Source organism: Aphelocoma coerulescens, unplaced genomic scaffold (assembly GCF_041296385.1).
Source record: "Aphelocoma coerulescens isolate FSJ_1873_10779 unplaced genomic scaffold, UR_Acoe_1.0 HiC_scaffold_140, whole genome shotgun sequence".
NCBI classification, from domain to species: domain Eukaryota; kingdom Metazoa; phylum Chordata; class Aves; order Passeriformes; family Corvidae; genus Aphelocoma; species Aphelocoma coerulescens.
The window spans coordinates 1-12,950 of NW_027183492.1; the positions used below are offsets into that span (position 1 = coordinate 1).

General features: G+C 63.5%; 1 protein-coding gene across 1 annotated transcript; it reads left to right on the forward strand.

Moving 5' to 3' along the window:
- The first annotated feature begins 384 nt into the window (after positions 1–384).
- LOC138100784 (E3 ubiquitin-protein ligase PPP1R11-like) lies at positions 385–4,965 on the forward strand. Its single transcript, XM_068998663.1, is given in 6 exon segments — positions 385–583; positions 585–629; positions 2,324–2,432; positions 4,248–4,366; positions 4,369–4,437; positions 4,960–4,965. Coding segments are annotated over 6 exon segments (372 nt in total). The 5' UTR covers positions 385–559.
- The last annotated feature ends 7,985 nt before the right edge of the window (positions 4,966–12,950 follow it).

Sequence of the window (12,950 nt, forward strand, 5' to 3'; positions counted from 1 at the left end):
ACCTCCTTGGACCCCCAAAAGTGACCCTGAACCCTCTGGGACCCCCCCAAAGTGACCCCAAAAGTGACCCCAGAGCCCCCGAAGTGACCCCAAACCCCCTTGGGACCCCCAAAAGTGACCCCAGAGTGACCCCAAACCCCCTTGGACGCCCCCAAATTGACCCCAAACCCCTCTGGGACCCCCCAAAGTGACCCCAAAAGTGACCCCAGACCCCCCAAAGTGACCCCAAACCCTCCGGGACCCCCCAAACCCCCCAATTACCCCTTTAATCCGCCCCTAAATCGCCCCCCCGCCGCCCTAAATTGGCCCCTCGGCGCCTCCGTAGCGCTCCCACAATCCCCCGCTGTCCGCCCGCCGGAAGTGCCGCGCACAGGGGGACCGGAATCGCTGCCGCACCAACCGGAAGCGGCGCGGGCCGCGCACACCGGAAGTCGGGGCGGCGTCGGGCGCTGCACCGGGGGCGGTGGCGAGAGCGGCCCGGCCCTTCCCAGTTCCGCCCCCTCCCCATCCCAGTAGCGGGAGCCCCCCTCTCCCAGTAGCGGGGAACCCCCCCGGGGCCATGGCGGAGGCCGCGGAGAGCGGCGGGGTGCGGCACCGCCACCGTCACCGAGAGCGGAGCGGCGGAACCGGTGAGGGCCGGGGGGGGAACTGGGAATGGGGGGGGGGGGGAACTGGGGATGGTGGGGTGGGGGGTACTGGGAATGGGGGGGTGGGAACTGGGAATGGGGGTGGGGGTACTGGGAATGGGGTGGGGGTACTGGGAATGGGGGGGTGGGAATTGGGATTGGGGGCCGGGAACTGGGAATGGGGGTTGGATACTGGGAATGGGGGGCTGGGGACTGGGAGGGGTCGGTTTTGGATACTGGGAAGGGGCTGTGGGTGTACTGGGGTGTACTGGGATGTACTGGGATGCACTGGGATGCGCTGGGATGTACTGGGGTGTACTGGGATGCGCTGGGATGTACTGGGATGTACTGGGGTGTACTGGGATGTACTGGGGTGTACTGGGATGCGCTGGGATGTACTGGGATGTACTGGGATGTACTGGGATGTACTGGGATGCGCTGGATGTACTGGGATGTACTGGGATGTACTGGGGTGTACTGGGATGTACTGGGGTGTACTGGGATGCGCTGGGATGTACTGGGATGTACTGGGGTGTACTGGGATGTACTGGGATGCGCTGGGATGTACTGGGATGTACTGGGGTGTACTGGGATGTACTGGGGTGTACTGGGATGCGCTGGGATGTACTGGGATGTACTGGGATGCACTGGGATGCACTGGGATGTACTGGGAGGGGGTTGTGGGTGCCGTGGGTGTGCTGGGATGTACTGGGATGTGCTGGGGTGCACTGGGATGTGCTGGGGTGCACTGGGGTGCACTGGGATGTACTGGGATGTACTGGGATGTACTGGGGTGTGCTGGGATGGGATTTATTGGGATTTATTGGGAACGGGGTCTGGGGATACTGGGAAGGGTCCCTGGTGTCCCCTGGATGTCCCTGAGTGACCCCTGGGGACACTGAGTGACCCCTGAGTGACCCCTGAGTGCCCCCTAAGTGCCCCCTAAGTGACCCCTGAGTGCCCCCTGGGTACCCTGAGTGCCCCTGAGTGACCCCCTGGGTACTCTGAGTGCCCCCGGTACCCCCTGAATGCCCCCTGAGTGACCCCTGAGTGCCCCCTAAGTGCCCCCTAAGTGACCCCTGAGTGACCCCTGGGTACCCTGAGTGTCCCTGAGTGACCCCTGGGGACGCTGAGTGACCCCTGAGTGCCCCTAAGTGACCCCTGAGTGCCCCCTGAGTGCCCCCTGGGTACTCTGAGTGCCCCCGGTACCCCCTGAATGCCCCCTGAGTGACCCCTAAGTGCCCCCTGAGTGCCCCCTGCTGACCCTTGAGTGACCCCTGAGTGACCCCTGAGTGCCCCCCGGTACCCCCTGAGTGCCCCCTGAGTGCCCCTTGAGTGACCCCTGGGGACACTGAGTGCCCCCTGAGTGACCCCTAAGTGCCCCCCGGTGCCCCCTAAGTGCCCCCTGAGTGCCCCTGCTGACCCTTGAGTGACCCCTGAGTGCCCCCTGGTGCCCCTGAGTGACCCCTGGGTACTCTGAGTGCCCCCGGTACCCCCTGAATGCCCCCTGAGTGACCCCTAAGTGCCCCCTGAGTGCCCCCTGCTGCCCCCTGAGTGCCCCCTGAGTGCCCCCCGAGTGCCCCTGCTGACCCCGGTACCCCCCTAAGTGCCCCCTGCTGACCCCCTGCTGACCCCCTGCTGACCCCGGTACCCCCGGTGCCCCCCGGTGCCCGCGGTGCCCCCCCCTGGCGCGGCAGGAGAAGCGCAGCCTGACGCTGAAGCTGAGGAAGAGGAAGCCGGACAAGAAAGTCGAGTGGTCGAGCGACACCGTGGACAACGAACACCTGGGCCGGCGCTCGTCCAAGTGTGAGTGCCCGGGGCGAGCCCGGAGTGCCCCGAAACGGCCCCGAAACGGCCCCGAATCGCCCCAAAACTGCCCGGGGCCACCCCAGAGTGCCCCGAAACGGCCCCGAAACGGCCCCGAATCGCCCCAAAACTGCCCGGGGCAACCCCAGAGTGCCCCGAAACGGCCCCGAATCGCCCCGAAACGGCCCGGGGCAACCCCAGAGTGCCCCGAAACGGCCCCGAAACGGCCCCGAATCGCCCCAAAACTGCCCCAAATCGCCCCGAAACGGCCCCAAATCACCCCGAAACTGCCCGGGGCCACCCCAGCGTGCCCCGAAACGGCCCCAAATCACCCCAAAACTGCCCCAAATCACCCCAAAACTGCCCGGGGCGACCCCAAACAGCCCGAAATCACCCCAAAACTGCCTGAAATCACCCCAAAACGGCCCCAAATCACCCTGAAACTGCCCGGAATCACCCCAAAATGGCCCCAAATCACCCCAAAACTGCTTGGAGTGACCCCAAACGGCCCGAAATCACCCCAAAACTGCCCAGAGTAACCCCAAAACTGCCCTGAGTGACCCCAAATGGCCCTGAGTGACCCCAAAACACCCCAAAATCACCCCAAAACAGCCCAGAATGACCCCGAAACTGCCCTGAATGACCCCAAAATTCCCCTAAATCCCCCCTGCCCGAGTGGGAGCGGCCCAGGGACCCCCCAAACTCCCCCTCCCCCAACTCCCAAACCCCAAAACCCCCCTGGGGACCCCAAAAAACCCCTCAGACTCCCCCAAAATCCCCCCCCGTGCCGCCCAGGGACCCCCAAACCCCCCCAGGGACCCCAAAACTCCCTGTGAGGACCCCAAACCCCCCGTAGGGACCCCAATTTCCCCCCCTGTGCCCCCCCTGGGGACCCCAAAACTCCCGCTGGGGACCCCCAAACCTCCCCCTGGGGACCCCAAACCAACCCCAAATCCCCCTCCCCCCACTCCCAATCCCCCAAAACTCCCCCTGGGGACCCCAAACCCCCCTGGGGACCCCAAACCCCCCCCCAAACTCCCCACTGGGGACCCCAAACTCCTCTCTGGGACCCCCAAACCCCCCCCTGGGGACCCCAAACCAACCCCAAGTCCCCCTCCCCCCACTCCAAATCCCCCAAACCCCCCCCGGGGGACCCCCAACCCCCCTGGGGACCCCAAACCCCCCCCCAAACCCCCCCTGGGGACCCCAAACCCCTCTCTGGGGACCCCAAACCAACCCCAAATCCCCCTCCCCCCACTCCCAATCCCCCAAACTCCTCTCTGGGGACCCCCAAACCCCCCCTGGGGACCCCAAACCAACCCCAAGTCCCCCTCCCCCCCACTCCAAATCCCCCAAACCCCCCCTGGGGACCCCAAACCAACCCCAAATCCCCCTCCCCCCACTCCAAATCCCCCAGACCCCTCTCTGGGGACCCCCAAACCCCCCCCTGGGGACCCCAAACCAACCCCAAATCCCCCCTCCCCCCACTCCCAATCCCCCAAACTCCTCTCTGGGGACCCCAAACCCCCCCTGGGGACCCCAAACCAACCCCAAGTCCCCCTCCCCCCACTCCAAATCCCCCAAACCCCCCCTGGGGACCCCCAAATTCCCCCCTGGAGACCCCAAACCAACCCCAAATCCCCCTCCCCCCACTCCAAATCCCCCAAACCCCCCCTGGGGACCCCAAACCCCTCTCTGGGGACCCCAAACCAACCCCAAATCCCCCTCCCCCCACTCCCAATCCCCCAGACCCCTCTCTGGGGACCCCCAAACCCCCCCTGGGGACCCCAAACCGACCCCCATTTCCCCCCCCAGGCTGCTGCATCTACGAGAGGCCGCGGGCGTTCGGCGAGAGCTCCTCGGAGAGCTCGGAGGAGGAGGGGGAGGGGGGAGGGGGAGGGGGAGGGGGAGGGGGAGGGGCTGCGGGGGGGGGGGGGAGGGGGGCTGCGGGCACCTGCACTGCATCCGGGGCCACAAACGGGGCCGGGGGCGCCGGGGGGGAGGGGCCGGGGGGGGCCCCCCAACGCTGCCCCCTCCCCCCCCCCCTCGGGACCCCCCCCCACGGCCATGGAGCACTAAAAGGGGAGGGGGAGGGGGGAGGGGGAGGGGGAGGGGGGAGGGGAAGGGGGAAATTCCGGGGGCGCTCCCCCCCCCCCCTCTTTTTTTTCCCCCGCCGCCCCCTCCCCAAAATCGGGGGGGGGCGGCCCCTTCGACCCCTCCCCAGAGTGGAATTGCGGAGGGTCGGCCCCAAATTCCCGGGGTTTAACCCCAAAATTCGAGGGTTTTAGTGCTGAAAATTCTGGAGTTTTAACCCCAAAATTTGAGGGTTTTAACCCCGAAATTCCCGGGTTTTAACCCCGAAATTCCCAGGTTTTAACCCCAAAATTCGAGGGTTTTAGTGCTGAAAATTCCCGGGTTTTAACCCCAAAATTCGAGGGTTTTAGTGCTGAAAATTCTGGAGTTTTAACCCCAAAATTTGAGGGTTTTAACCCCGAAATTCCCGGGTTTTAACCCTGAAATTCCACAGTTTTAACCCCCAAATTCGAGGGGTTTAACCCCAAAATTCCAGGGTTTTAACCTCAAAGTTCGAGGGTTTTAACCCTGAAATTCCCGGGTTTTAGCGCTGAAAATTCTAAGGTTTTAACCCTGAAATTCCAGGGTTTTTGCCCTAAAATTCTGGAGTTTCAGCCCCAAAATTCCAGGGTTTTAGTGCTGAAAATTCCCGGGTTTTAACCCCAAAATTCCAGGGTTTTAACCCCCGAATTCGAGGGTTTTAGCCCCGAAATTCCCGGGGTTTCACCCCAAAATTCCAGGGGTTTTTTTCCCCTAAAATTCTGGAGTTTTAACCCCAAATTCCCGGGTTTTAACCCCAAAATTCCGGGGGTTTAACCCCAAAATTCCCGGGTTTCAGCCCCAAAAATTCCCCGGGTTTCAGCCCCAAAACTCCAACGTTATTTTGCCCTAAAATTCTGCAGTTTCAGCCCCAAAACTCCAGGGTTTGAACCCAGAATTCCCCCTCCCCCCATCCTAAATTTCAATGCCTGGGATTGAGGCCTGGACCTCCCCTCCCCCCTCCCCAAATGGACACCGGGACCCCCCCCAAAAATGGACACCGGGACACCCCAAAAAATGGACACTGAACACCCCAAAAATGGACACCGAGACCCCAAAATGGACACCCCAAAATGGGCACCGGGACCCCAAAACGGACACCAGGACACCCCAAAATGGACACCGGGACACCCCAAAAATGGACACCGGGACCCCAAAACGGACACCAGGACACCCCAAAAATGGACACTGAACACCCCGAAAATGGACACCCCAAAAATGGACACTGGACACCCAAAAATGGACACCGGGACCCCAAAAATGGACACCGAGACCCCAAAATGGACACCCCAAAATGGACACCCCAAAAATGGACACTGAACACCCCAAAAATGGACACTGGGACACCCCAAAAATGGACACCCCAAAATGGACACCGGGACCCCAAAAATGGACACTGAACACCCCAAAATGGACACCCCAAAAATGGACACTGGACACCCAAAAATGGACACCGGGACCCCAAAATGGACACCCCGAAAATGGACACTGAACACCCCAAAATGGACACTGGGACACCCCAAAAATGGACATCCCAAAAATGGGCACCGGGACCCCAAAACGGACACCAGGACACCCCAAAATGGACACTGGGACGCCCCAAAAATGAACCCCCCAAAATGGACACCGGGACCCCAAAAATGGACACTGAACACCCCAAAAATGGGCACTGGACACCCCAAAAATGGACACCGGGACCCCCAAAATGGACACTGGGACACCCCAAAAATGGACATCCCAAAAATGGACACCAGGACCCCAAAACGGACACCAGGACACCCCAAAAATGGACACTGAACACCCCAAAATGGACACCCCAAAATGGACACCGGGACACCCCAAAAATGGACATCCCAAAATGGACACCGGGACCCCAAAACGGACACCAGGACACCCCAAAAATGGACACGGGACACCCCAAAAATGGACACCCCAAAATGGACACCGGGACCCCCAAAAATGGACACCGCGCCCCCTCCCCCACCCCCCCTCGGCCCCCTCCGAGCCGCCCCTCCCCCCCCCCCTCCCGCCCCTTTCGGGGGGGTCATTTTGGGGTCCCCCCTCCCCCCAAAAAAGGGACATTAAAGGAGACACCCGAGACTCGGGGGTGGCATTTTTGGGGGGGGGGGGGGGAGGGGGCGTTTATTGTGGGGGAGGGGCGGCGGTGGGGGGGTCCCGCGGTGGGGGAGGGGCGGCGTCGGCTCTCAGCTGGGCCCCGAGGCTGTGGGGACAAAAATGGGGGGGGGGAGGGGGGGACAGCACAAAATTTGGGGGGGTGGGAGGGGCCCGGGGGGCGGCAAAACAAAAACGTCACCCACACCCCCCCAAAATGTCACACCCCCCCCCCCAAAAATGTCACCCACCCCCCCAAAAATGTCACCTCCCCCAAAAATGTCACCTCCCCCAAAAATGTCACACTCCCCAAAATGTCACACCCCCCCCCAAAAATGTCACACCCCCCCAAAAATGTCACCCACCCCCCCAAAAATGTCACACTCCCCAAAATGTCACACCCCCCCAAAAATGTCACCCACCCCCCAAAAATGTCACACCCCCCCCAAAAATGTCACCCACCCAAAAATGTCACCTCCCAAAAATGTCACACCCCCCCAAAAATGTCACACCCCCAAAAATGTCACACCCCCCCCAAAAATGTCACACCCCCCCCAAAAATGTCACCCACCCAAAAAACGTCACCTCCCAAAAATGTCACCCCCCCAAAATGTCACCCACCCCCCCAAAAATGTCACCCCCCCCAAAAATGTCACCTCCCAAAAATGTCACCGCCCCCAAAAATGTCACACTCCCCAAAATGTCACCTCCCCCCCAAAAATGTCACCTCCCCCAAAAATGTCACACCCCCCAAAAATGTCACACCCCCCCCAAAAATGTCACCTCCCCCCCCAAAAATGTCACACCCCCCCCAAAAATGTCACCTCCCCCCAAAAATGTCACCCCCCAAAAAATGTCACACCCCCCCCAAAAAATGTCACACCCCCCCCAAAAATGTCACCACCCAAAAAACATCACCTCCCAAAAATGTCACCCACCCCCCCAAAAATGTCACACCCCAAAAATGTCACACCCCCCCCAAAAATGTCACCGCCCCCAAAAATGTCACCTCCCACCCCAAAAATGTCACCGCCCCCAAAAATGTCACCTCCCACCCCAAAAAACGTCACCTCCCAAAAATGTCACCCCCAAAAATGTCACCCCCCCAAAACGTCACCTCTCCCCAAAAATGTCACCTCCCCCCCCAAAAATGTCACCCCCAAAAACGTCACCCCCCCAAAAATGTCACCCCAAAAACGTCACCCCCCAAAAATGTCACCGGGCCGGGCGGGGGCGGGGGCGGGGCCCCCCCGGGGGGGGACATCGAGGTCACCTGCGGGGCGCGGTGGCAACCCCGGGGCGGGTTCAGGTGGCCCCGGCACGTGCGGGGTGGGGACCGCCCCTCCCCCCCCCTCGGGGAGCCCCCAAAATCCCCCCCGCAATGTCCCCAAATTCCCCCCAATCTCCCCCAAATTCTCTCTGTCCTCCCCCCCCCCCCGCGATGTCCCCAAATCTCACCCCAAATCCCCAAATTTCACCCCAAAAACCCCAAATCTCACCCCAAACTCCCAAATCTCACCCCAAATCCCTCCTGAGTTCCCCGCACGTCCCCAAAAACCCCAAATTTCACCCCAAATTTCACCCCAAACTCCTAAATTTCACCCCAAATCCCCAGATCTCACCCCAAACTCACAAATCTCACCCCAAATCCCCCGATTTCCCCGCACGTCCCCAAAACCCCCAAATTTCACCCGAAATCCTCAAATTTCACCCCAAACCCCTCCTGAGTTCCCCGCACGTCCCCAAATCCCAAATTTGACCCCAAATCTCACCCGAAACCCCCAAATCTCACCCCAAACCTCCCCCCAACGCCCCCTCTCCGCTGTCCCGCAGGGTCGCTGCTGTCCCCCGAGTCCCCCGCACGTCCCCAAAAACCCCGAATCTCTCCCCAAACCTCACCTGCACCTCCCGGCTCTCCGCAGCGTCCCCGCGCCCCCCAAACCCCCAAATCTGCCCCCAAATCTCACCCCAAACCCCCAAATCTCCCCCGAAACCCCCAGACCTGCCCCCAAACCCCCAAATCTCCCCCCGAACCCCCCAAATCTCCCCCCAAATCTGCCCCCAAATCTAACCCCAAACCCTCCAAATCTCCCCCCAAACCCTCCAAATCTGCCCCCAAACCCCCCAAATCTCCCCCAAACACCCCAAATCTCCCCCCAAATCTGCCCCCAAACCCCCAGACCTGCCCCCAAACCCCCCAAATCTCCCCCCAAACCTCCCCCCGAACCTCACCTGCACCTCCCGGCTCTCCGCAGCGTCCCCGCGCCGCCCCCTGGTTGCCCCCACGCGTCCCCCGAACCCCCAAATCTCACCCCAAACCCCCAAATCTCCCCCCAAATCTGCCCCAAACCCCCCAGATCTCCCTCAAACCCCCCAAATCTCACCCTAAATCTGCCCCCAAACCCCCAAATCTCCCTCGAAACCCCCAAATCTCCCCCCAAACACCCCAAATCTCCCCCCAAATCTGCCCCCAAACCCCCAGACCTGCCCCCAAACCCTCCAAATCTGCCCCCAAACCCCCCAAATCTCCCCCCAAACTCCCAAATCTCACCCAAATCTGTCCCCAAACTCCCTAATCTGCCCCCAAACTCCCAAATGTGCCCCCAAACCCCCCAAATCTCCCCCCAAACTCCCAAATCTCACCCCAAATCTGCCCCCAAACCCCCCAGATCTCCCTCAAACCCCCCAAATCTCCCCCCAAATCTCCCCCCAGACCTCCCCCCCGAACCTCACCTGCACCTCCCGGCTCTCCGCAGCGTCCCCGCGCCGCCCCCCGGTTGCCCCCGCGCGCCCCCCCGAACTCCCAAACCTCACCCCAAACCCTCCAAATCTGCCCCAAACACCCCAAATCTCCCCCCAAATCTGCCCCCAAACCCCCAGACCTGCCCCCAAACCCTCCAAATCTGCCCCCAAACCCCCCAAATCTCCCCCAAACTCCCAAATCTCACCCCAAATCTGTCCCCAAACTCCCTAATCTGCCCCCAAACTCCAAATGTGCCCCCAAACCCCCCAAATCTCCCCCCAAACCCCCAAATCTCACCCCAAATCTGCCCCCAAACCCCCCAGATCTCCCTCAAACCCCCCAAATCTCCCCCCAAATCTGCCCCCAAACTCCCAAATCTGCCCCCAAACCCCCAGACCTGCCCCAAACCCCCCAAATCTCCCCCCAGACCTCCCCCCGAACCTCACCTGCACCTCCCGGCTCTCCGCAGCGTCCCCGCGCCGCCCCCCGGTTGCCCCCGCGCGCCCCCCGAACCCCCAAATCTCACCCCAAATCTGCCCCCAAACCCCCAGACCTGCCCCCAAACCCCCCAAATCTCCCCCCAAACTCCCAAATCTGCCCCCAAACTCCCAAATGTGCCCCTAAACCCCCCAAATCTCCCCCCAAACCCCCAAATCTCCCCCCAAACTCCCAAATCTCACCCCAAATCTGCCCCCAAACCCCCCAGATCTCCCTCAAACCCCCCAAATCTCCCCCCAAATCTCCCCCCAGACCTCCCCCCCGAACCTCACCTGCACCTCCCGGCTCTCCGCAGCGTCCCCGCGCCGCCCCCCGGTTGCCCCCGCGCGTCCCCCGAACCCCCAAATCTCCCCCCAAACACCCCAAATCTCCCCCCAAATCTGCCCCCAAACCCCCCAGATCTCCCTCAAACCCCCCAAATCTCCCCCCAAATCTGCCCCCAAACCCCCCAAATCTCCCCCCCAAAATCTCCCCCCGAACCTCACCTGCACCTCCCGGCTCTCCGCAGCGTCCCCGCGCCGCCCCCCGGTTGCCCCCGCGCGCCCCCCGCCAGCCTCCGCACGATCCGCGCCTCCACCGCCAGCGCCACCGCGGTGCGACGCGCCCGGGCGCGCAGGGCCGGCGGCAGCGGGGACACGCCGGGGCCCGGGGCGGGGCTGCCGGCGGGGCGAGCGGCGGCGGCGGGGGGCTCGGTAGCCAGGCAGCGGCGGCAGCAGCTGTGCTCGCACGGCAGCAGCACCGGGTCCCGCAGCGCGGCCCCGCAGGCCGGACACGCCGTGTCCCGGGCCAGCCGCGCCAGGGAACCGCGCTCCGGGGGTGCCCGAGGGGGCCATGGCGGTGGCGGAGAGGGGCGGAGAGGGGTGGAGAGGTGGGATAGAGGTGGGATAGAGCCGGGATAGAGCCGGGATAGAGCCGGGACGGAGGTGGGACGGAGGTGGGACGGAGGTGGGAGAAAGGTGGGGACGGAGGTGGGACAGAGGTGGGGACAGAGGGGACGGAGGTGGGGATGGAGGTGGGACAGAGGTGGGGATGGAGGTGGGACAGAAGGGACGGAGAGGGGACGGAGAGGGGGCGGAGAGGGGATGGAAGTGGGGATGGAGGTGGGACAGAGCCGGGACGGAGCCGGGACGGAGGTGGGGACAGAGGTGGGGATGGAGAGGGGCGGAGAGGGGCGGAGGTGGGAGAAAGGTGGGGACAGAGGTGGGACGGAGAGGGGGCGGAGGTGGGGTTGGAAGTGGGACAGAGGTGGGGACGGAGGTGGGGACAGAAGGGGACGGAGAGGGGGCGGAGAGGGGATAGAGGGGGGACGGAGAGGGGATGGAGGTGGGGATGGAGGTGGGACAGAGCCGGGACGGAGGTGGGGATGGAGAGGGGCGGAGGGGGGCGGAGGTGGGAGAAAGGTGGGGACAGAGGTGGGAAAGAGGGGACGGAGGTGGGACAGAGGTGGGGACAGAGGTGGGAAAGAGGTGGGGACAGAGCCGGGACGGAGCGGGGGCGGAGAGGGGCGGAGGTGGGGAGAAAGGTGGGGACGGAGGTGGGGACAGAGGGGACGGAGAGGGGCGGAGAGGGGATGGAGGTGGGGATGGAGGTGGGACAGAGCCGGGACGGAGCGGGGACGGAGCCGGGACGGAGGTGGGGACAGAGGGGACGGAGGTGGGGATGGAGAGGGGCGGAGAGGGGCGGAGAGGGGCGGAGAGGGGATGGAGGTGGGGTTGGAAGTGGGACAGAGGTGGGGATGGAGGTGGGACAGAGGGACGGAGGTGGGGATGGAGGTGGGGACGGAGCGGGACGGAGGTGGGACAGAGGTGGGCGGAGAGGGGATGGAGGTGGGGATGGAGGTGGGACAGAGGGACGGAGAGGGACAGAGGTGGGGACAGAGGGGGCGGGAAGGGGCGCGGAAGGGGCGGGGAGGGGCGTGGGGACGGGAAAAACAAACACGGGGACACGGGAGGGACACGGAGGGACATCGGAATGTCGGGGTGGGGTCAGGGACACGGAGGGACACGGAGGGACACGGGACAGACACGGGACAGACACGGAGGGACACGGGACAGACACGGGACAGACACGGGAGGGACACGGGACAGACACGGGACAGACACGGGACAGACACGGAGGGACACTGGAATGTCGGGGTGGGGGTGAGGGAGGGAGGTGGGGTCACAGAGGGGCGTGGGGACGGGAACAACACAAACACGGGGACACGGAGGGACATCGGAATGTCGGGGTGGGGTCAGGGACACGGAGGGACAGAAGGGACACGGGACAGACACGGGACAGACACGGGAGGGACACGGAGGGGACATCGGAATGTCGGGGTGGGGAGGGACACGGAGGGACAGAAGGGACACGGACAGACACGGGACAGACACGGGACAGACACGGGAGGGACACGGAGGGACATCGGAATGTCGGGGTGGAGGTGGGGACACGGAGGGGCCGTGGGGACACCCGAGGGACACGGGACGGACACACGGGACGGACACACGGGACGGACACACGGGACGGACACACGGAGGGACAGAAGGGACAGGAAGGGACACACGGGAGGGACAGACGGGACGGACACACGGGTGGACAGCGGGATGTGGTGACACGGGTGGACACACGGAGGGACAGACGGAGGGACAGAAGGGATGTGATGACACGGGACGGACACACGGGTGGACACACGGAGGGACAGAAGGGACAGGAAGGGACAGACGGGTGGACACACGGGTGGACAGCGGGATGTGGTGACACGGGACGGACACACGGAGGGACACGGAGGGACAGAAGGGACACGGGGCCACGGAGGGACGCGGGAATTCGGGGTGGGGACACACGGAGGGACACGGGACGGACAGAGGGACACGGGGCCAGGGATGGACACAGGGACGGACACAGGGCCAGGGACGGACAGAGGGACACAGGGGGGGACACGGGACGGACACAGGGACACGGGGCCAGGGATGGACACAGGGACGGGTGGACACAGGGACAGGGGTGGACACAGGGATGGACACAGGGATGGACACAGGGATGGACACAGGGATGGACACGGGGATGGACAC